This window comes from Clupea harengus, chromosome 7, assembly GCF_900700415.2.
Source record: "Clupea harengus chromosome 7, Ch_v2.0.2, whole genome shotgun sequence".
Classification (NCBI taxonomy): Eukaryota; Metazoa; Chordata; class Actinopteri; order Clupeiformes; family Clupeidae; genus Clupea; species Clupea harengus.
In genome coordinates, this window is record NC_045158.1 from 19285922 (window position 1) to 19310921 (window position 25000).

Here is a 25000-nt window from a genome sequence, read left to right on the forward strand (position 1 = left end):
CCATCACACACACCCCTCACACACACACCATCACACACACACAGCCCACCATCACACACAGCCCCAACATCACACACAGCCCCACCATCACACACAGCCCCACCATCACACACACACACACACACACACACACACAGCCCACCATCACACACACACAAACAGCCTACCATCACACACACCCCTCACACACACATAGCCCACCATCACACACACAGCTCACCATCACACACACCCTCACAAACACACACAGCTCTCCATCACACACACCCTCACACACACACACACACATCCTCACACACACAGCCCACCATCACACACACCCTCACACACACATCCTCACACACACACACACACAGCCCACCATCACACACATCCTCACACACACACACACACAGCTCACCATCACACACACCCGCACACACACACAGCTCACAATCACACACACACACACATCCTCACACCCTCACACACACAGCCCACCATCACACACACACACCCTCACACACACACACAGCCCACCATCACACACACAGCCCACCATCACACACACACATCCTCACACACACACAGCTCACCATCACACACACTCTCACACACACACAGCGCATCCACGCCACTGGATACTCATCAGCCCATCACCCGCCTGGAAATGACTGGACGGCCAATAACAACCTCCAATTATTTAGGAAGACAATGGGGCACGGGCACGGATTGTGTGGTGATGACTTTTCAATAATTCTTAGATTCATAAAAATGAAAATATTTGATTTCTTCTCCTGACACGATTTACTTTTCTTTCTTTCTTTGACTTGAGTGTTTTCCTTCCTTTTGAAAGAGTAATCCAACCATGCATATTGTACCATAGGGTCAGACCCATTCTTGTATCTGTTACCACCCCACTTATTTTTATTATGTTCTCCCTATGTATATGTGATTTGTGTACGTGTGTTTGTGAGTTGTATAAGCTACTGCATCGGTTCCCAAACTGGGGTACGTGTACCCCCAGGGGTACGCGAAGTGGTTCAGGGGGTACGCGGGGCGAAAATTTCCGCGATAACAGAAAACGGACGGAATTTGCAGAATGTACCGTTTGAAACAGAATTGCAACTTTCAGACGGAAACATCATTTTGTGCATAAAAATCGCCCAAATTCCCCTGTATTTTGTCCTGCAAGTCTGTATTTCTTTCTTATAAACACAACAACGATCGCAACGATGAACAAGCATTAATTAGAAAACAAAACCACTGAGAAAATGTCACATCTGTGCTGAACTCCGCTCCGGCCACGCCCCTCTATTCAACACAGACCTCCGTAGCCTGTCAAATGAATTTGCTCATCTCCCCAATCGTCTGCAAATAATGTTTTTTTAGTCTTCTGTTCTGTTGATGGCTGGCAAACAACAACCTTAGAAGGTTTGGGTCACTTGTGTTATTCACTCATTTTAAGCCATCAATCTACCTCTGGGTGAACAAAATGAGCCGAAACGGATTAAAACGGAATTAAAGTAAAAGGTGAAAAGGAAAAAAATTTTTCAACAGGGGGGGGGTACGCAGCTGGAGATTAAATGTCTGAAGGGGTACGGGACTGTAAAAAGTTTGGGAACCACTGAGCTACTGGATGTCCTAAATTTCCCTCGGGATAAATAAAGTATCCATCTATCTATCTATATTTCTTTCTTTACCAACCTGAACACCACTGGTGATTTACCGGCGACTGTTTACCAACCTGAACACCACTGGTGATTTACTGGTGACTGTTTACCAACCTGAACACCACTGGTGAGGTACCAACCTGAACACCGCTGGTGAGGTACCAACCTGAACACCACTGGTGAGGTACCAACCTGAACACCACCAGTTGGTGATCACAAAACCGACCGCTACCGTTTCACCATTTCATTCCATCAACACACAGAGGCTCACACTGACCAAACTTCATCCAATCAGCAGAAGGTCGCTATGAATAACTCAATCTTTATCCAATCAGCAGAAGGCGCTAGTAATAACTCAATCTTTAGCCAATCAGCAGAAGGCGCTAGTAATAACTCAATCTTTATCCAATCACGATGAGAGGCTCATAATGACTACTCCATCCAATCAAAAACAGTCTAATCCAACCTTATACTGACTCCACCTTTGTTCAATAAGAATGCGAGGCTCCTGATAAACCCCATCTAAATTCTTACACAACTTTGTAGTCTTTTTACAGCTGAGCGTCATGCAAAATTGGGAAATGTGAAATGACTGCAAAATGAAAAAGTATCACTTTCCCTACTTCCCTTAATGTTCACAACAACAACAACTTCATTGGAACAATTAGAAACAGAATTTATTCAGTGACATACACCAGTTAATGTACATCAGCGGGCATTGGCTGACAGAACCATGGAGCTTATTAAAATAATATTTTCAAACGGGCAATACTGAGGACGGCTAAGCCCCAAATGTGAATCTCTGTGTGTCTTTGTTATGTAAGGTCCTTACACTTTTTCAACATGTGTTTCAGTCCAAAACACCTTCATTTTAGCATCAGCCTTTGTGTGTGGAGTCTGCACGCACACACACACACACACACACACACGCACACACGCACACACACACAAGGCTGACCAGCTGTGCAAGAAGTCCTCTGGTAGCCATGGTGACAGCAGTTTCACGCTCACGGTAGATTGTGGTGAGGCTGCCCTGTGATTCACCCCATCATTTGCCCCTCTCTTGATGAGGGCTGACAGCAGTAAGTGTGACTTTCAGTGGGAGTGGGAGTGTGTGGAGTGGGAGTGTGTGAAGTGTGTGTGTGTGTGTGTGTGTGTGTGTGTGTGTGTGTGTGTGTGTGTGGAGGGATGGGGGGGGGGGTCTGTGGTTTGTAATAGCCCGCTTGTCTGACAGAACACCGGACTGCAATGCCATCCTCTCTCACACTTTCAGCCCTCAAGTGAAAGGGCTCAGGTGTGTGTGTGTGTGTGTGTGTGTGTGTGTGTGTGTGTCTCTGTTGGCAGCTGTTTAAAGTGAACCAGACCACACGTCCCCTTGGACTCCTACTGAATGCCTCATCTACTCCTTAACTCACTGCACTGGTATAACAGCAACAACTCAACCAACGTTTGCACACGTTTAAAGTTTCTCAACCTGGGCCACAGGTCCACTTAGTTTCCCACTGATAGCATAGGTTTAACTGTTCATAGTGATATAGGTTTAACTGTTCATAGTGATTTAGGAATAACTGTTCATAGAGATATAAGTATAACTGTTCATAGTGATATAGGTTTAACTGTTCATAGTGATATAGGTTTAACTGTTCATAGTGATATAGGAATAACAGTACACTGTAATATCGGTATACACTGTAATATAGGTATAACTGGAAATGTTGATCCCGATACCGTTTGCACGTTGCTATACCATTTATACGAGAGAACAAAGGTGCTAAGCTGCAAAACAATCATGGCTGACATGCAGCTGAGGCCCAAAGGCCACCAAAAAAGTAGGAACTTTTATTTTAATTAAAATGTTTTTGGTGAATGTGAATGTTTTTGGTGAATGTGTACCATTCGGGTGCCATTGAAATAGCTGTTTATTTTAAGTTACGTCAATGAGCCATTAAGTGAAGGCCATGTTTGAGGCATGTGAGGGAAAATATCTTAAAAGAGAGCATGACACATTAAGAAGATGCGTAGAAGTATCATCAGCATAAATACAGGGTTTGCAAAACAAGCCCAACAGACCCACAGACTGACCTTCTGTGCAGTGATGAGAGAGTGGATGCCAAAACTCATGCAGCCCAAGAGGTCACTGCGCCTGAGGAGGGAAATAATCATCATATAATCATCACATATGTCCTGGTACACACACACACACACACACACACACACACACACACACACACACACACACACACACACACACACACACACACAAGTACACAGGCACACGCATATATCAAACACACAAAAAAAACAAGCAAGTACTCTCACACCCACATGCATATCAAACACACACACACACACACACACACACACACACACACACACACAACCCCCCACACAAACATATACGCACACGTATATAAGAAACACACACACACACACACACACACAAACAAGAGAAGGAAATACACCCACACACACAGAGCAACCAAACATTCAGCATGCTTACACATAATTACAGAGATAGTTCACTCAGGTCAACACACAACATACTCACAAAAACAGCACACACACAGTCTCACACAGTATGACACATATGCATAGTGTGCACACACACACACACACATCAAATGTACTGAGCACTGCACATATAAACATGCACATTCAACCTACATGAAACAGAAGCCATGCTAACTGGAGCAGACAGAATGTAAACATGCCGCAGTGAAATCTTCCTGAGAACCTCTGAAATCAATGGAGCGTCTCATTTCTGCCTAATCCAGGAGCATCAGATCGATCTGAGCATCGCGTTTCCTACGGTAAGCCAGGCTGCAGGCAAACACTGCACTCAGAGTTGATAATGCACACAGCCACACTCCTCATGTCACTGTGACAAGGGCAGGCAGCACACTGATACACCTTGTATGAAACTAGGATTAAGGGGTAGAGTTAGGATTAAGGTAAAGTTTGGGGTTGTACAAGTGCTGTTACACGTCAAGGTTTATTGTGTTCAGTTGTACTTTATGGTGTTATTAGAGCGCAACAAGGGCTAAGTAAGGTAGCATGCTACCGAAGATGGCCGGGTCCAAGGGGTTTGGAGGTTTAATGTTGAGCAGTGGCCTACAAAAAGACTACAGTGTGCTTCAGGGCTTTCAGTGTGCTGTCAAGGACTCTTTAGCAGGGGGTCAACAGGTCCTAGTTAAGGAAGTCAGAATTCTCCTCTGCCCTTTGGGACGAGCTTGTGAATAAGCCAAACAGCACAGCCCTGAGGCGACGGTACTGAATGAAGTCAGCTGGTTCAACTCATAAATACACAAGTTGGGGACGTCTGCTCCCCGAACCTGGAAACTATATCCCTGCCGCCATCACACCTGACTGTGTGTGTGCATGAGGGATGCATGTGTGTGTGTGTGTGTGTGTGTGCATGAGGGATGCATGTGTGTGTGTGCATGAGGGATGCATGTGTGTGTGTGTGTGCATGAGGGATGCATGTGTGTGTGTGTGTGTGCATGATGGATGTGTGTGTGTGTGCATGATGGATGCATGTGTGTGTGTCTGTGCATGATGGATGTATGTGTGTGTGTGTGTGTGTGCATGATGGATGCATGTGTGTGTGTGTGTGTGTGTGTGCATGATGGATGCATGTGTGTGTGTGCATGAGGGATGCATGTGTGTGTGTGTGTGTGCATGAGGGATGCATGTGTGTGTGTGTGCATGAGGGATGCATGTGTGTGTGTGTGCATGAGGGATGCATGTGTGTGTGTGTGTGTGTGTGTGTGTGTGTGTGTGTGTGTGTGTGCATGTGTGTGTGTGTGCATGAGGGATGCATGTGTGTGTGTGTGTGCATGAGGGATGCATGTGTGTGTGTGTGTGTGTGTGCATGAGGGATGCATGTGTGTGTGTGTGTGTGCATGAGGGATGCATGTGTGTGTGTGTGCATGAGGGATGCATGTGTGTGTGTGTGTGCATGATGGATGCATGTGTGTGTGTGTGTGCATGATGGATGCATGTGTGTGTGTGTGTGCATGATGGATGCATGTGTGTGTGTGTGTGCATGAGGGATGCATGTGTGTGTGTGTGTGTGCATGAGGGATGCATGTGTGTGTGTGTGTGCATGATGGATGCATGTGTGTGTGTGCATGATGGATGCATGTGTGTGTGTGTGCATGAGGGATGCATGTGTGTGTGCATGAGGGATGCATGTGTGCTTCCATCTTCCAAAGCCATCACAGCTCTTCTCAGCCCACCTGGAAGTCCTGCTGCGGTTCCACATGGTCACCAGTATCCTCTTGTGGTGATCCTCCGCTCCCAGGTCCCTGTAACAGAACCACAGTTGGCATTCAGCAGACCCAGAGGCCACCATCACAAACATAGGGGCGGTTGAGCGCAAGGACAGCTGGAGCCGGACTCTATCTAGGAACCCTTCAGTTGCCAGGGAACCACTGGTTCATCTCCAATGAACTGGTTCTTTCCATTGAAATGTGTTTTTGACTGTGACATGACCTGACAAGGCGTTACGGGAGCTGGTATGATAAGAGGTGACAGGGGGATAAGTTAGGGTAGATAACATGGGCCTCTGTGTTTTTTTGGTGTGTGTTGCATCACATGGGCCTCAGGGACTGTGTTTCTAGTGTGTGTTGTGTCACATGATTAGGTCAGTTTAAGGTCGCTTACAGCACAAAGGTCTCATTGAAGGTGGGAGTCGTGCAATCCAGGATGGTCCTGGTCCTCCAGCGCTTGGTGTGATCAGCATCTGGCACCACGGCTAGCTGTGGGGAAACAGGGTTAGGATAGAAGGGAAAGATGCATTTATTTGTGCTATAAACACATTTAAATACACACAACCTTATTTTTCACTTTCTTTACGTAACATTCAATGATTTGCAAAATTAATTAAAAAAGGCAGTCAAATTGACAATGTAAGAATATAAACACCAACATATGATGTAGCTGAAGTAACTGTGGTTGGGGCAGTGAGGTGTATCTATTTATCACACCACGTTCATATCTGCCTTCTTGTCTGTGATGATGACACACAGCTCTTATAGGGTTTATGGCTCACGGCTGCATTATCCCCCTCTGTTCAGGCCAACACACACACACACACACACACACACACACACACTCACACACACCTTCACATACGAGTCACATGGTCTGTGGCGCTTCCCTTGAAGACCTCTGGCTTCCATGACTGATGGAGAGAAATGGTGGGAGAAGGTTGAGACAGTGAGTGACATGAGATACACACAAGATTTCACATTTACATTTATTCATTTGGCAGACACTTTTACAGATGGACACAGACAGAGATGGAGAGTTCTACAGACAGAGATGGAGAGTTCTACAGACAGAGAGTACTGCAGATAGAGATGAAGAGTTCTACAGATAGCGCTTTACAGATACAGATACAGATACAGATGGAGAGTTTTACAGATAGCCATGGAGAGTTCAACATACTGATGTATATTTACATTTAATATGCGCATATTTACTAATATTTTACTTTATTTACTTAGTAGATGCTTTCATCCAAAATGAAACGACAATACAGTACAGTTTTACTGCCTAAGTGTGTCAAACCGATGATCTGGGGACTGTCAGCACGTCTTTCTACCAGTTGAGCTGCATCAGCTTTATGTGCATACTGATATACGTTAATGTTCATACGCATGTATGTACATGGTCACGTAGCTGCACTGAAGTGTGTTGTGAGTCGCGTGACGCAACGTGAGGGCAGCCGAGTTGAGATTTCGAGTTACGTCACATTCCGTGAGAGATGGTGAGCTGAAACTGTATGAGTCAAGCTCATGCCAGGGGGAGACGCTGCTGATCACTGGTTGAGACTAGAGTGAGTGACGTGAGATATGGAAAGAGGCATGACGTGACGTGATGTTATATGAGAGATGGCGAACCGCTTAACGTGGGAGAAGGAGACTCAAGCCCCTGACAAGCCCATGTGCGTGACAACACAAGTCCATATCTGCATGATGACGAACCGGATAAAAAATAAATAAATAAATACAACTTTTTATTATTAGGTCAGAACATTACATCACAACCTATTTATCAGACAACAGTAAACATATAGCATTGTGTATATATATATAAAACATATAATTTCACAGCAAACATATAACATTGAAAACATTGATGTCAAAAGCAGCCAGACTGAGCACAATGACGGGACAACACAGTGTTAGTGTCTTAAGCAGTGAAGAGGTCCTGAGGCCTGAAGCCTGTGCTCGTGTTAAAGTAGTCTACAGCAGGGAACAGCTCAGTCACGTGACTCCGTCTACGGTCTACTTACCGCGCAGAGAGAGCCGACCATTCTCAGGTGAGACAGACAGCTTCAGCTGGCCTGTGGATATAAACAAGCACACAGCCAATTTAGCACATATGGGTCATGGCAGTGCACACACACACACACACACACACACACACACACACACACACACAACTAACCTGCTCTCTGTCTCACTCATACATACACACTCACACAGAGCAAAACAAAACATGCATGCACGTAAACGCGCGCACACACACACACAAATTCATACCATCTTCCAAGAGAACACGCGTAATGGACCACACTAACGGAATACAAACACTGCTAGTTTCAGTGACACTGCAGCCGGATGCAGACCAACCAACAGACTTAATCCCAAAGAGACATCCCACACACACACACGGTCAACTGACTCAATCCCAAAGAGACATCTCACACTCACACTCACACTCACACACACACACACACACACACACACACACACACACACACACACACACACACACACACACACACACGGTCAACTGACTCGATTCCAAAGAGAAAGAGCCGAACTGAGAAGTGGGGCGTTTGTACGTGAAGGAAAAAAAAGTTTGGACCGCGGAACATCTGGAGAATGTAGGCTAAGTACTGCGCTGTCAGCAAGCGTCACCCAAAACACAGACACACACACACACGGACGCACACCCACACAGTCTACTGTAAATATGTAACTCATTACACAGCCAGCCACTGCAATGGCTCAAAAACACACAAAGAATGACGGCAATGAGAGCGAACAGAACTCACCAACCGCTCGCAACACAAGCAAGGAAGTCTGTGGTCGGTCAGAACAGGCTGGCAGCCTTTGGGGCACAACCTGGCAGTCCATAGTACCAGAAATCTCCAAATAATGTGGACGCACCCTGATCAACAGGGAGAAGTGTGAAGTGTGAACCTCTTTAACCTGCTATTATACCCCAGAGTGCCTCGTGGGGTCAGGTCTGCCTAGGTTGGTTGTGTTACTGTGAGCAGATGCACCCATTCCAGGTGGTGATTATACAGACAACAGCAGAGCTCCTACCCGCCTTTTCATTTTGAATAAATGACAGCTCTCGCCTGTTCTTATTGGCTGAGGGGGAGGAGGGGGCGTTTGAATGGGGGAGAAAGTGAAATAGGGGCGGGGCTAACTCAACATGCTGCTGCAGCAAACAATGAGTTCTTTCTCCTGCAGCGCGTCTTGATTGACAGCAGAGCGTCCACATTGACCACACCCCCCAGCAGCAGCAACAGAGGCCACAGTTCAAATGCAGAGCAGACAAACACCAGGCTGGCCCGATCACACAAACACACCACCACTCTTCCAAACATGGACTCCACAATGGATCTGCTGTTGACTAAAACAACAGCTAAAGCTCAATTTCCCTCCAACCCTACAACATCTAAGTCTGTTCAGATTCAGATATATTAGTTCACTTAAGTATATCTAACCATTTTAGCAACACAGCAAGATATATTATTTTCAAAATAATTTCGTACAAATTTTGATAGGCAAAATGCACTGCCATCATTCTCCAATCCAAGCTGGACTGGACATAGTTACGCTGCCCATGTCAATAACCCTCACTACTCCTGCAAGCACAGATGGTCCAGAATTATTACATTTCCATGGAGATTACCATGAATTACCATTATCTACGTCTGTTTCCACGGAGATGACCATGAATTACCATTATCTACGTCTGTGTAGAACCTTTATATGAATGGAATGCACACATACTGTATAGAATACACCAGTAGTCCGACAGCACTGGAGCGATAGGGAGGGGTGAGGTCATGAATTGGAATTAGTCTCTGATTCTATGGGTGAGGTCTCCACATGAAGGAAGGGTTGTGTGAGTGGGGGCGAGCTTAAATGCGGAGGTGCTCGGTAATCTCATCTCTTCCAGTAACTAATGGGCATACAGGAAGTTGCTTTCAGAGCTAGGCTCCGCTCCTGGGATTCCATGTGATACGTACGTGCTCCGTGGCAGAGCAGCACTATGTGTGTGTCTGAGGGGTGCAGTGAAAACACACACACACACACAAACACACAATCAGCTCTTCCTCTCATAGTCACACACCCACAGTCAGTTCTTACTTTCATAGACACACACACACACACACCCAGTTCATACTTTCATAGACACACACACACACACACACACACACAGTTCTTACTTTCATAGACACACACACACACACACACACACACACACACACACACACACACACGCACACAATCAGCTCTTACTCTCATAGACACACACACACAGACACACCCAGTCAGTTCTTACTTTCACAGACACACACACACACACACAATCAGCTCTTACTCTCATAGACACACACACACACACACACATACACACACCCACAATCAGCTCTTTTACTCTCATAGTCACACACCCACAGTCAGTTCTTACTCTCGTAGACACACACAACACACACACGCCTCCTTCTCTGGCCACTCCTGGCTGACGGTTAATGGACTTGAGACTCTCCGAGTCACTCATTACCCAAAGAGGAAGTGCAGTGCCCAAAGCAGGAAGTGAAGTGCCCTGCAGTCCCTCACTCCCTCTCCTCTAATGTTTACACTCACCAGGAAGCCTTGGGCACAATTGTGTCTGACACAATGGCCCAAGGAGCCACCACTGCCTTTCACACACTCAAACATATTAAGCTATTGTGTGGATGCCCATCAGGCAGAAACGCTTACTGGAAGTAAGGCCTGGTAGGAGCTGCATTAAGATATTATCTGAGGCCCTGTTCACACCTGGCATTAACATGCGTCTTGGGTGATTCAACCACAAATGGACAACATTAAATAAGGGTGTGAATGCATTCAAGACGCGTTGAGACCCGATCACTCGGACCAGATTCCGAGGTGGTCTGGGCCACATTCTTTTAGCAGTGTGTAAGTGAACGTATCTCCTACTTCACTGATGTCCTCTGCAAGACCATCACTACATACTCAAAGCTGGCTTTGTCCAAGACGTGTTTTTATGAGTATGTGTATAATTTAAACACAGTTTATACATATTTTATTGTTTAATTTTAATAAGGTTAATTAGACTTTTAAATAGCATGGGTTGTTTTTAAACCAATTTTAAAGGGAAACTCCCAAAGATGGGAAAGTAGGGCCTAAGTTTTAAAAAATCCTAAAGTTTCCCATTATTATGCATAGGACAATTTAAAAATAATACTACAGATATTGTTCCACATCGTAATGAAAATTACTTTAGTTTTACCTAAGAGTGTATAGGACAGGGTAGTGAGATCCGGTCACATATGGTCCCTCGAGAGAAAAGTGGAGACGCACTGTAATGCCAGATGTGAACTGACATCCTAAGAGCTGTCTACCTGTGATCTGATCACCCAAGACACATGTCAGTGCCAGGTGTGAACAGCCTCCGAGGGACAGGGAGACAGCGCTAGGTGACTGGGCTAATGAATACATGCTCCTGGGCCAATGCAGGCGCTAGCAGGAGATTAGCGCTGTTCAGAACCCAGGCATGTTTTACAATCTTCAAGTCCATAATCAAACAAATAAAAACAGATACTGTATATTTTTTGTCTCTTACTTTACAAAAATATTTTTTAGTGTTTAGTAAAATAACTAGTCAACATTTCATCAGAGAGGCATCACAGTCATCACATTTGCCTTTTTTGGTCATTTTTAAGTCATCACACTTAATCACCATCACCAATTTGTGTGGCTGGCACACAGAATACACATCTCCTGTAGAGCGCATAAGGGAATACAGAGGACGGTACTTAATAGCGGCTTTTAATTCATTGCATGTCTTAATTATTAATATAAACGTTTACTTTTCTCAGGCGAGACCCTCTCTTTAAATGTATCTGCTATAGTGCCATCTGTTGGCCAACCCATTGCATCACAGCGGACAGCACTTTGTACACTATGAAGTAATGCCCATAACCTGTCCTACAGCCGCTAGTGGTCCATATCACCACACAGTATAATGCATGGGGGAGGATGTTGGTTCGGATCTGGCCCAGATCAGTGCCACACAGACTCGGCTGCCCCCTGGGAACTGGCTTAGGGCATGTGTCCATGCAGCGTCTTACTGTAGGCAGCCGCATCGCTCTCTCGTCATCGGGAACAATTAAAAAAAAAAAAATTCAGACACTGGCAACCAGAAACACAGATTGTGAATTGTGAATTACAGTAGATCTACATTTCTACAACTGTAGATCTAAATTGTTCTACATTTCTACAACTGTAGATCTACATTTGTATCATTCGGGTTGCTCCCTGGGTTGCAAAGCCATAATCTTGGTGCTGTTAGCACCTTGCTCTACTAGCTACAACAGAAACACTAGATTATTTACCTCTGCCCTTGAATCCAGAGGGGTGAATCTTCCTCTTCTTTTTTGGAGCAGGTTCTGGCTTCTTCTGCAAGGGACCCGGTTCTGTGGTGCTCCTAACCGCTGCAGGTTTCCTGTTCTCCCTCACTGGAACAGGCTCTACATTCTCCTTAACGGAACCAGGTTCTAAAGTCTTCCTCATAGGAGCAGGTTCTTGAATTTCCCTCATAAAATACTGTTCTGTGTTCTTTGTCATGAGCGCCAGTTGTGAGTTCCTCCTCATGTGACACAGTTCTGTGTTCTTCCACTCTGGCCACTGTTCTTTGTTCCTCTGCATAGGCTCTGGTTCTAAATTCTTGTTCCTGAGTGAGGTCTTGACCACTGCGAGCTTCACCTGGGCTCTGGGGCTTTTGTGGGTCAGTGCCTCGGTTAGGACTCCCTCTATAGGCCGAACAGCGCTACGAACATACAGTGAACAAGAACAGAGAAGACGCATATTCAGGACATTTACATTTGGTCATCTACATACAGCATTGTACAAACACACAACTGTATCAGTAGGTGGGATCCCAGGGTGTCAAACCCATGACCTTGGTGTTGTTGGCACCCAGCTCTACCAGTTGAGGCCCAGGAACACAACTCCCCGTTTCCAGCTGAAGGGTCACCATGAGACACCAGTTGCCCCTGGGTCTGGGCCTAGCCCTGATATCTTCCTGATCCACGCCACCTCTGGCCAAGACCTGTTTCACAGTCCTCTGGTCTCTGTCTCTAGGATGGACAGTCAGCGGAACAGTTACCTTTTAGTCGTCCTGACATGGCCGAGGGGTCTCGCTGTCCCTCTTCTCTCAGTTCTCTCTCTTCGCACTCTCTTGGCTGATGGCCCCAGCAGAGCCGGCTGATCCAAGGTCCAGCTCGGCTCTCTGCAGAAAGTTCTGGAGAAGGAAGAACTACAATCACATATCCACGGTTCCTACCCATTTTCACTGACAACAGTTCACTTTTCCATGACCTTTCAAGGGCCCTTAATAAAGTTTCCATGGCCTTTCACAACCTACAATACACAAAACTGAATAAGTTACTCCATAGGTTGGGCCTAATTTTTTATTACAAATTAAACAACAACCTTTTCCATTCCTTTTCCAATGGACTACTTATGACAAGTCAAGTGGAAACTGTATCACGCTGCAGGGAATCACACAAGACATTATCCATGATAGAGCACATTAACTATTTCAATTATCATTATTTTCGTCACATACAATAAAATCTAATTTCATGACTTTTTCCAAAACATTCAATAAATGTACTCCATTTCATGATTTTGCCAGGCCTGGGAAATGGTATTTTGAAAATGCCATGATATCCATGACGCAGGAAACCTGCATTGTGTGGCCCTAATACTATGATAAACCATAAAAACGTAACAGTCTACTATAATGTATGTCTACTGCATACACGGCAGTTACCGAAATCCCGATTCATAAACAGTAGTGACACTAGACTACTACGTGAAGATAATACTCCTACATATAGTATAGTGCCCATCTGTTTTCTTCACTAGACTACTACATGCAATGAAGTATGTAGGCATCCATTCCCCATTCATGTTGATGACCACAGAAAAGAGGATTCAGTGCAGAAATTATATTAAACTAAATAACCTCCACTTGTTTCCAAGTGCATTAAAAACACAAGTTGTTAGAACATTTTGTTTAAACATTATTTTACAACCAACACACTTTTTAGTGTCCAATCAACCCATGTACTCTACTCCACTCTTCTAAATATACCATTCAGATTGATAAACTTTCTCCAGGACCATGTATTATTTTATACCCAGTCTTAGTCCATCAACTAAATACAACATTTAGCCTGACTGTGAGGGACCCCTGGACAATTTCCAGCTGTGATCAATGTGAGCTGACATTAAGCTGATATCCCTTCCAAAGAGCAGAGATGCATGATAAAGGATGTCTGTCTTTGTTTATAAAGAGCCTTGAACTAGAAGCACTTAGTGAAGGTTAAAAAAAACACAAAAAAACAATGTCTTTCTTTGTTTTGTGTTACTTTCTATTCTTTCAAGTGTCAAAAACAGCATTGCCAGAGCTGGAATAATAAAGCAGGGCTCTGAACTTTGGTAGAGAAAGCAGCACAGCTGGAGTCCTTCAGGGCCAGTCTTCCAGCGGAATCCAAATTGGTTTAATTAACATCTGAAAGTACAATTGTAAACCTACGTGACGGTATTACTGATATAACTAACTATATGACGGCTAGCATGGTTCAAAGCTCCAGCGCCATCCAAAATCATAGCGATATCTAAAACCTCCCGCCGGCACTTTTAATCTGATTCTCAGTGAACGTGTCAGTAAGGTGGGGGGGTATCTGACAGCCTAACGAGGGGGCATAGAAACCTTCGGGGCAAGGTCACATTCAGAGGATTTGATTTTTACGCCATTAAACCATGGTCCTCATTAATTGTAATTAGACTGAGGAAGCCACTCATCCCCAACCTGTTGATTTATTCTAGTTTCCCACAATCGCACACAACTGGAATTAGGCATCGTCAGAAATAGGCTATAATTACGAGTTCTTCTGTATCTTTTTAAACTAAAGAGCTATTTGACTTGTGCGACCTCTTGTCATCTTAATCCTGACCTTGAGTTGTTGCCTGACCGCTTCACAAAACACATAGATCCCCCCCGGGAGACAAACAGCCGAGGACGGATTACTACCTCCAAATCTCTCTGTCGTGGAGGTAATTTACACATCTCTCATTGTTAAAAGCAAAGGTGGGCGGGGAGGGACAACCCTCACGCTGGTTGAACATGGAGCCCCTACTTTGTGGAGACGTATCACTGAATATAGCGCTGAGCAAGAATCGAAAAATAACAAATGGAGTAAATAAACCCCGGCTATTCGCAGTCGCCTCGATTCTTCTCTTAATCATAACACAGATTTAATGTTCAAAGATTCAACAGTAGCCCAAGCTGTTGTGTTGGTGATGGACAAATCCTTCCAAGCATTTCACGGGGACTGAACTTCAGCCTTACAATCATCGCCTTCGTGTGGGACACTACAGTTCTGCACGACTGATTGTAACCATGCAACATGTTCAAATGAAGTGTGAAATGCATCATCTAACTCAAGTTGGAACACAGACGCCAGTCAGTCCTACAAACAAACTCAAAACATACCTTTTCCCGCTGTTCTCCAGTATCATACGTGATCTGATGTTCTCCATCTTGGTTCCTGTTTTGTTTCTTATTCCTTTACAACACTACAAAGTTTCCAGACATAGGCTGGTAGTCCGGGGTCTGCCGCCTGGAACATTCAAATTCCCAAACTTCTCCCCATCCTCCTCCTCCTCCAAACAAGAGGAAGTGAGCATATGCTCCCCTGTGAGTACGGGAGGGATTTCGACCAATCATAATGCTCTATTTTAAAACGCCAAAAAAGCTATTCCATGAAGCAACTTCCCAAGATGTTACATTTCATGTTGCCTACTTTTCTTTGGCGTGCACGGGAAAGTTGAACAACTTGAATAGAAATAGCTCGTTTCTTTAAAATTGGTACACATCAAGTAGCCTAACTGTAACTGCTGGACAAGTCATAATAAAATAAAAACGCTAACCTTCCTAAAACCGTAAGTGAATAGTGAAGATAAAATCCCTTGAGTTTAACAGTGAGGGAAATGCAGAGATAAAGAGTTCAGGAAACTTTCCTGGAAACATATTTCAAAATACTCCCATCATTTTCCATTACGCTGGTAATGTGTCAACTATATATTCTACAACCTGACATTAGACATTAAAATCGGTAAGCACATAATACAATCAGTGAGAGGAAAAGAGGCTTAACAGCTTCAAAAATGTATATAGATACATGTGAAAACTGTTCACTGTCGCTGAACTGGTGTTAACATTAACCGTCCTGCAGCTGAGCCTGGGGGAAAGAGGAATGTTCGCGCTTAGTTCTTGAAAAACGAGTCAAAGCGCAAACATGTTTTTTTTTTTTTTTTTCAGGGGGGCTCCAACGGATCTGGTTCCACAGTGATTTATGAGTCCCATGTACTGAACCAGGCAAGCCCGACCTCAAAAAGAGAAGCAAATTGCTTTAGGTATTGTACAGTTCGCACAGAATTAATCTGGACAGAGATGTCATTACAGTCAAGTCCCCAATTATGCTATAGTCTCTGAGGAAGCTATCAAAGTGGATTAAAAAAAATCAATGAAATGTCTCGAAGATGTGTCTATATCTCAGTTGCCATTGTCAGCTTGCCTCCATGAGAGCAATTAGCCCTGTCCAAACGCCCATTCTTGTCCCCACTGCCCGATGGCAGAGTTGGCACGGAGAAGGCCGCTGCATAGATACAACACAATGAAGAGGTGTCCACGGCAACAACTCTTTCTCCCAGGGGGCCAATATGGCAGTGTGTGTGTGTGTGTGTGTTTGTGTGTGTGTGTGTATGTGAGTGTGTGTATGTGTGTGTCTGCATCTGTATGTGTGTGTGTGTGTGTGTGTGTGTGTCTGCATCTGTCTGTCTGTGTGTGTGTGTGTGTGTGTGTGTGTGTGTGTGTCTGCATCTGGCTGTCTGTCCGTCTGTGTGTGTGTGTGTGTGTGTGTATGTATGTGTGCATCTGTCTGTCTGTGTTTGTGTGTGCCAGCCAATTTCTATTACCTTCTGAGACATAAAAGTATATGGTGAACTCATTATGTATTTATTTCAGCACATTGTGCACTGTACACTTCCCATCCAGCTAGAAGTGCATCTGTAGAAGTATAGCGGTGAAGAGCAAGAGCAGTTAGCAGCAGAAGTAGAAGTGCAAACATCAGGACCACACCTCAGTCCTCTGGTGCTCCCTGTGCTGATGATTGTGTGCCAGTAGGGCTTAGTGACCTCCGGCTGTGCTGATCACTTTCCTCTCCTTTACCTCCTGCTCTGTGGGGTCGCATCCTTCACCTCCTGCCCTGTGGGGTCGCATCCTTCACCTCCTGCCCTGTGGGGTCGCATCCTTCACCTCCTGTTCTGTGGGGTCGCATCTGAGCGACCCCACATCGCTTGGTTGGGGTGACAGTGGTTCAGGGGGTAGAGTCGTTCAGCAATCAGAAGGTTGCTGGTTTGATCCTGACTTTTGACTTCTCCAGTCGAAGTGTCCTTGAGCACGACACTGAACCCTCAACTGCTCCCGATGTGCAAGTTGGCGACTTGCATGGCCATCAGAGTGTGAATGAGTAGATGTCTGAGGCATTAACATGTAAAGCACTTTGAGTGCTCTGTGAGTAGAAAAGCACTATGGGTCAATGGTCAGAAAGATTCTAAGAAGGCATGGGAAGGATTCCAGAATAACCCTTAAACTGCTGGCTTCTTAATTCTGCTCCTTTGCACAGCTCATTGTCCATTTGTCCCTGCTCTACATACTCTCACACTCACACACACACACACACTGAACTTATGACACTGCTGATCAACCAGACACGCCAGATTTAACATCTCAAGAGCTTCATGATTACAGGTTACCTCGTGGTTTTATCAGGTGTGCTGGGAGTAGTGATGGCTGGAGGACAAACAGTGCAGGGGGTGTCATGTTTGGTCATGACACTGGCACCATTAATGGGTAGAGGAGGAAAGGGCTTCAGCAGTGGCATCATTTAGCGTTCTGTGTGATGTTTTGTGCTGATGATCTGTAAAGTAGAAGCATTTAATGGTACTATTATGCAGTGTTGATCTACAACAACAGAAGAAGAATGCCACTGTCGTTATGCTGCATTTACACTAAAGTGTGTGTGTGTGTCGTTATGTGGTGTTGACCCACTTCACATGAGTGAACTAGAGACGAAACAGTTTGACAGGGGGAGGGAAAGACACAGTAACTGACCTCAATGCTGAAACACACACTTTCAGTACACACACACACATTGTCTCTTTACAAAAAAACACTTGAGATGGAGGCCTTAACCCGTCCAACACCTTCACTGTCCACCAGCATCATCACCAGATCACCATCATCACCAGATGTCTTGAAAAAAAGCAGTATTTTGTGTATGAGGGACTGACATGGCAATGTAGTTTTATATCCCATATTTTTCTATGCTGGTTTATTGAACTGATATAGTTAATGTGACTTGTATGAATAGTATACGAATATATAAAAAAAATATCAAAAAGAGTGTTTCTTTACCGAATTAACACGTAGCCTAGTGTATCTAAACAGACAAATGTCTGCTGCTACCAGAGTGATGCATTATGGGTCAGAGCTGTGTGAGGCCTCTTCATTGTGTAGTAATAATAATAATAATAATAATAAAACTTTATTTATATAGCACCTTTCATGCAAAAGAATGCAGCTCAAAGTGCTTTACAGCAAATACATAATATGCACAAAGAAATTACATGCACATAAAAATAGACATCAAAGAAACATAACTCAGATATAGTGCAAAAAAAATAAAATTATAATTATAATTATAGAGATATATTTAATCTAACCCCTTAATATCACCAGTAGAGATTTAAATTAAATTAAATTCAATTAAATTTAAAGTATTTTTATATATATATATAGTGCAAAGTGGTAGCTAGTTAAAGGCTAATGTGAAGAGATACGTTTTTAGTTTTCTTTTAAAGATGTTAAGCGAGCTGGCTTCCCTGATGTCTATAGGCAGTATGTTCCATAGCACTGGGGCGTAATTGACAAATCCTGCGTCTCCGATTTTCTTACGGCTTTTGCTGGGAACCTCCAATAAACCAGCATTCGATGATCGCAGTGTTCTTGAGGGCAAGTATTTGACTAGGGAGTTTGCAATGTAACTTGGTCCTAGCCCATTAAGGGCTTTGTATATTAGGAGAAGGACCTTAGAGTCAATTCTAAAAGTTACTGGAAGCCAGTGCAGAGCAGCTAAAACTGGACTAATGTGCCCTCTCCTCTTGGTTCTGGTTAATAGCCGAGCTGCATAGTTTTGAATGAGCTGAAGTCTCTCAGTTGTTTTTTTTGGGAGGCCAGTAAGGAGCATTACAATAATCAAGACGGCTTGAAATAAAGGCATGAATCAGTTTTTCAGCATCTTTTTGATTTATAAATGGCAGGACTTTAGCTATGTTTGTAGTGTATGTAGTGTGTGTCATCCAAAACCGCTCTTAACATCACTGAAGTTCTCGTATGTTGAGGTCTTTAAATTAGTTTATCCTCATATATTTTATTATCCTTCTATATGTGTTTATCCTTAAGTGTTTGTTTATCTTTGTCATGGAATGAAAACAGAAAAAGACAGAGCCCACTGTTGGTCTTCCACCAAAACTTTAATATCACCACGTGAAGATTCACCGCGCTTAAGGGCCATTTCACCCACAGCTGTAAGGTACAAGCCACAGCAGGACTACATACACAGTCTTTATGTTCATAAATCTATACACATGCACACAGACACAGACACACACACACACACACACTCTGTGTCTCTGTCTCTCACGCACACACACACACTTACTATACATACAATCATACACACAAACACACCAGACTTATTTTCTACATCAGTCACTTAAGTGTTAATTAAGATCATAAGATTTTGACTACACTACAAACAAGGGAAGCACAAATCCCATAGACATACCACAAATATACATGACAGTAATATTTCCTCATAACATTTACAGTCATTATATTTCACATGTATTAAATACAAGGTGAGGGTGTATTTCATTCGATTATATTCATATTCATATTCATAACATACAACTTACAGAATTGTTGTTGCACCAGTGACCTATGTTAACAGTAGTATCATCGGCAGCATCTTAAATACATGACCAAACTTAGAAGCTCTGTGACTTGTTTAAATAGACACAAACATCCAGTGTATACTTTGCTTTGTGATCAGCGGTAAAGTGATATACAAATACACACACATACACACAAACACATCTGTGCGTCACTGTGCATTCCATTTTCAGAAAGCAGCAAACTCATGATTGGATCTGGCCCTGATATGGTGTGAATCTGAATTAGAATCAGGATCAGATCTGGTGTGAATCTGAATTAGAGTCAGGATCAAATCTGGTGTGACTCTGAATTAGAATCAGATCTGGTGTGAATCTAAATTAGAATCAGGATCAGATCTGGTGTGAATCTGAATAAGAGTCAGGATCAGATCTGGTGTGAATCTAAATTAGAATCAGGATCAGATCTGGTGTGAATCTGAATGAGAATCAGATCTGCCAGGTCAGGGCCAGGAGCTGCTCCAGAATTAGCTGCTATGTGACTGTCACCTGATATCATTCTCGTATTTACATCCCATAAAACACACAACCTCTCGCACACAATCCTCTAGATATTGTGAATGTAAACGGATATGAACTGAAGCCAGGCAGACACCCCACAGTGCTCCCAAACATGTGACGACTTTGTGGTGAATCGAGTGCTGATCGGCTCCAGCTGATACCTGCCTACACCAGGAGCACTGTCACTCAGTGTGGAAGAGAAGTGCTACAGTCGTGTGCTGCAGAAAGAGTGAGACTCTTCACGTACTTGCATGTGTCTATGAGGCTGTAGTGATATATATAAATATTATTATACCCAGAGAGTTGTGGTCTCTGGAAAAGATCTGGTCTGGATCTGGCGTGATCCGGGCCGCATCTGTCCCAGAGCCGGCCTCTATCCGGGGCAGTTAGGATACTCTGAGAATACCTAGGCTACTGATATACATATCTGTGTAAACACATTGGAAAACACAACACAGTATTTTCATAACAATTAAAACTCTACTGTCACACACACACACATATATACACACACGTACATACATGCACACTGGGTATACACACTTATATTCTTGAAAGGCCCGTGACCAGCTGGCGAGTGTGTATGGAAAGAGAGAGAGAGAGCCCCTTCTTCTTCTGTTCAGCATCAGATGTCTCCACCTGGTGGTCCCCCTCTGGAACTGCAGGCTGTCAGGGCAGGCTGTGACTGCTGATAGGCAGGTGGGTCTTTTCCATAGTTACTTTGATGTCCACGAGTCACATCTCCATCTCAGACAGAGTGGCAGAAGAGAGAGGGAACACAGAGGGAGAGGGAGGAAAGAGAGAGGAAAGAAAGAGGGGAAGTGGAGAGGAGTGGAGAGGAGAGGTAAGCTACAAAAGAGAAGAGAGAACAGGAAAAGAGGTGGGGGTGGAGAGAAGAGGAGAGCAGGATGAGAGAACAGAAGGAGACCAAGAAAGGAGGAGAGAGAAAGAAAGGAGAGATGAATCAGAGGATGGAAGAAGAGAAGAGAGAGGATGTGTGATTAGAGGATAGGAAAAGAGAAGAGGAAGAGGAAGGATGAGAGGAGGAGGGTGTGGTGTGTGTTTAAGAGTCAAATGAGTGTTGAGGGCTCTCTCCGTGGGAGGGGCTTCCTTTGCTGGGCCGGCTGACGGGTGGGGGGGCAGACAGAGAGAAGAGCGTCAGAGTGACACCAGGCGAGACACACACACCACCCAGCAGAGAGGAGAGGCTCCACTCCACAGGCCTCCTCTCCTCTGCTCCAATCACAACGGGCCACTGCCAATCACAAGCACCCAATGCTACTGTAAACTACATTTCTGTTGGCATCGTTTAGCTCACAGTACAGGCATTTAAAATAACATATCATCTTATTTAGATACACCGGGGTTCACAGAAATGGCAGGTTTGGTGGGCGGCATTCACATACAGGAGACTGAGGGGACTTCCTGAACTAACACACTCATGAATACACACCACAGCTGAACAGATCTGGCCCTGATATGACCCAGATCCAATCCAGATTTCATACAAATCCAATCCAGATTTAATCCAGATACAATCCAGATTGGCCTAGTCTTGGGCAGACTTGGTCCAGCACAAACTGTAATCTAAGCATGCATTCATATCCCAGATAACAGCTAACCCAAACGGAATCCAGCAGGTCCATATCAGGACAAGGTCAGATCTATTCCACAGGGACCTACTGTGTGGGTGATTCTGAGCTAGAAATATGCCTAAACATATACTCTAATAATCTACAGAAACACACCTAGTGATTCTATTACTAATGACTCACACAAATAGTAAACAGGCAGTCTGTTCTCAATACCCAGGGTGAATGCTATTTCAGTGTTCATACATACCGAAATACATACAATCATACTTTATACATATGCTGGTAGTTTACAGTTCTCCTATATACTAAATAGTATTACACATGATAATGTCTAGGGGTTAACCCAATAATTAATTATTACTATTATACATTTCCTATTAGTTTCACTTTGTGATTTTAGGAAGGCAAACTAAACACAAGGCATATGTGGATATGTGTTTGCATTTGTGCGTGTGTGTGTGTGTGTGTGTTTGGAAAGGAAGTGGGTGGATTGCAATGACACATGGGAGAGAGAAGTGAAGATGGAGGAACAGATTTGTGTATGTGTGTGTGTGTGTGTGTGTGTGTGTGTGTGTGTGTGTGTGTGTGTGTGTGTGTGTGTGTGTGTGTGTGTGTGTGTGTGTGAGTCCTTTATTCAGTTTATGGATCTGCTGGGTTGGGTTGGGGAGGCTGGAGGTCTTCGGCTTCACAGAGGAGGATGAAGATGGTGGTGGACACGTACACAAACACATACACACACACACACACACACACACACACACGACAAACAGGCAGACACACAAACCCATAACACACACACACACACACACACACACACAGGCACACACAGGCACACACACACACACAGGCACACACACACACACACACACACACACACACACACACACACACACACACACACACATATTACAAACAGGCAGACACACACACAGGGAGATGAGAGAGGACAAGAAAAAGTCAAGACCAGCTAAACACAAGTACTTATCAATGAGCTGCTGACATGCACACAAACAAATGGTAAATAATTATGATGACAAATGCACAAACTTCTGGGATAGTTTAAAGGGGAAAAAATGTATACAGTCGTCTGCTAATGGGCAACATCATCTAATAGCATGGATTAATGCTCTGATTTGTCTTTATAGTATTTTCATTTCAAATTTTAAAATGGTATCAGTCAAATAATTAATGTTGAACTCCCAGACCCTGAACATTACATCATGCACCTTACATTATACATAAAGTGCGCTGACTCCTCGATGTTATTTATCTACGACTAAGATTAGAACTAAATATTCAGTATGACTAATGTCAGTCAGTCACAAATGTCTAGCTGATTATGAATGAAATCAGAGCCCACCCATATCACACACATGCCCAAAGACTAAAGACCACCTAGTGGCAGGTCACACAGATACACTGATGTAGCTGTATTAAGACTGCAAGGTTTAAAAGAAGGGATGTCAATGATTAACACTGCGGGGCTGATTAATTAAAAAATGTTGTTATGCAAAAGCATACATTTAATAAAGCTTACTTCTCTACATTCTAGAGTATTACTGTCATTTTCGGTTAAAACCACGGTTCTGATTAAAAAAAAAAGACACAACAATATTTGAAAACCTGAAATTAACAACCACACTTAGTCTAAGCGCTTTAAAAAAGCATTTGAATGTCAGCTGGAGGGGTGTGAGAATGACACACAGATAGGGCTTATTGATGATGAAGATGATGAAGATGATGATGATGAGAATGACACACAGATAGGTCTTATTGATGATGAAGATGATGAAGCATGGAGACCACCCAGCAGCTGAGCTGAGTAGACAACCGCGTGCAATTGGTCAACAGCAGCTAACAACAAAACAACAACAACAACAACAACAATAACAGCAATGTGTGATGGTCAGACCTACCATTTGTGTCCTCACTGGTCACTTACAGAACCTCTGAAAAAATAACCGGAATCAATGTCGCGTGGGACTGGCGGCAGATGGAGAAGGTGAGGAAGAAGAGGAAGAGCAAGAGGAAGAAGAGGAAGGATTTGGAGTTAAAGAACGGAGAAACGGAGGGAAGGGTTCAGGTAGAGAACAGGTAAAGAACACTGGTACTCTCCAGCTAGCGGAGCTATGCTCGTCTAAGCGCCCTCCATCCTGGACACAGGAGCGAGGAGAGAATGATCGCACAAAGCTGGGGATGGGGAGTGCCAGGGGGAATGAGGGGGAACGATGGAAATCGGATGAGGAAGTGGAAGTGGACGTCTCAGGAAAGATGAAACGCAAAAGAAGTGAAGGATGACAACACGTGTAGCGGCTGATCAAAGAGACGGACCCGGCACAGGTCTGGCCCAGATACGAGGCCAGATCACCCAGCACAGATCCCTGACTCAGCCGCTGCCTGGTGAGGTTTGGGCTGGCGGTGGTTGTGTGGCAAGGTAGCCATACCACCATGACACAGCGCACCTGTAGTATGCACCTGTAGTATGCACCTGTAGTATGCACTGCTGTGAGGGTTAACTCAACCAAACCCAACCAAACTACGACTGTAGTGATCATGTGTCTGTCAACAGCGTTGACTGATATGTGTTTGAATGGACAAAAGAAAAACAGGTTAGTCAGTAGGGAAAAAGAGGTGTAGGTTAAAGGGGGTGCTTATGTAAGGGTGTGGGGGAGTGCTGGTGTTGGAGTGGTTTGTGGATCATTACAAGCGCCATGGTTGCTGTCGAAGGCAACCCAGTAACATGCACATACCCTATAGCAATTTAACACTTAGAAATCACACAAAAACAACAATATTCCATATGTTAGCACCCTTTCACACAGAGGTGTTTACTAATATTCATAGT

General features: G+C 44.1%; 2 protein-coding genes across 4 annotated transcripts in view; both read right to left on the minus strand.

Moving 5' to 3' along the window:
• Positions 1 to 15954, minus strand: part of LOC105911416 (regulator of G-protein signaling 3-like) — a 45843-nt gene extending 29889 nt beyond the window's left edge. Inside the window, exons 1-8 of the mRNA XM_031570763.2 lie at positions 15477 to 15954; positions 13080 to 13214; positions 12307 to 12740; positions 7954 to 8004; positions 6779 to 6837; positions 6318 to 6412; positions 5891 to 5959; positions 3735 to 3795 (exon numbers count right to left, since the gene is read on the minus strand). Of these exons, the coding sequence (XP_031426623.1) occupies positions 3735 to 3795; positions 5891 to 5959; positions 6318 to 6412; positions 6779 to 6837; positions 7954 to 8004; positions 12307 to 12740; positions 13080 to 13214; positions 15477 to 15523 (951 nt within the window). The 5' untranslated portion in view covers positions 15524 to 15954. The remainder of the gene's footprint in view (positions 1 to 3734; positions 3796 to 5890; positions 5960 to 6317; positions 6413 to 6778; positions 6838 to 7953; positions 8005 to 12306; positions 12741 to 13079; positions 13215 to 15476) is intronic.
• A 5603-nt stretch (positions 15955 to 21557) lies between these two features.
• Positions 21558 to 25000, minus strand: part of LOC122133028 (dynamin-1-like) — a 4200-nt gene continuing 757 nt past the window's right edge. The window contains exons 2-3 of one of the 3 annotated variants that reach the window (XR_006152497.1): positions 24072 to 24138; positions 21601 to 21684 (exon numbers count right to left, since the gene is read on the minus strand). Coding sequence is in view for 1 of the 3 variants with exons in the window: in XM_042708293.1 (XP_042564227.1) it covers positions 21624 to 21684 (61 nt within the window). In the remaining 2 variants the exon portion in view is untranslated. The other 2 variants (XR_006152498.1, XM_042708293.1) reach the window with 2 other exon arrangements.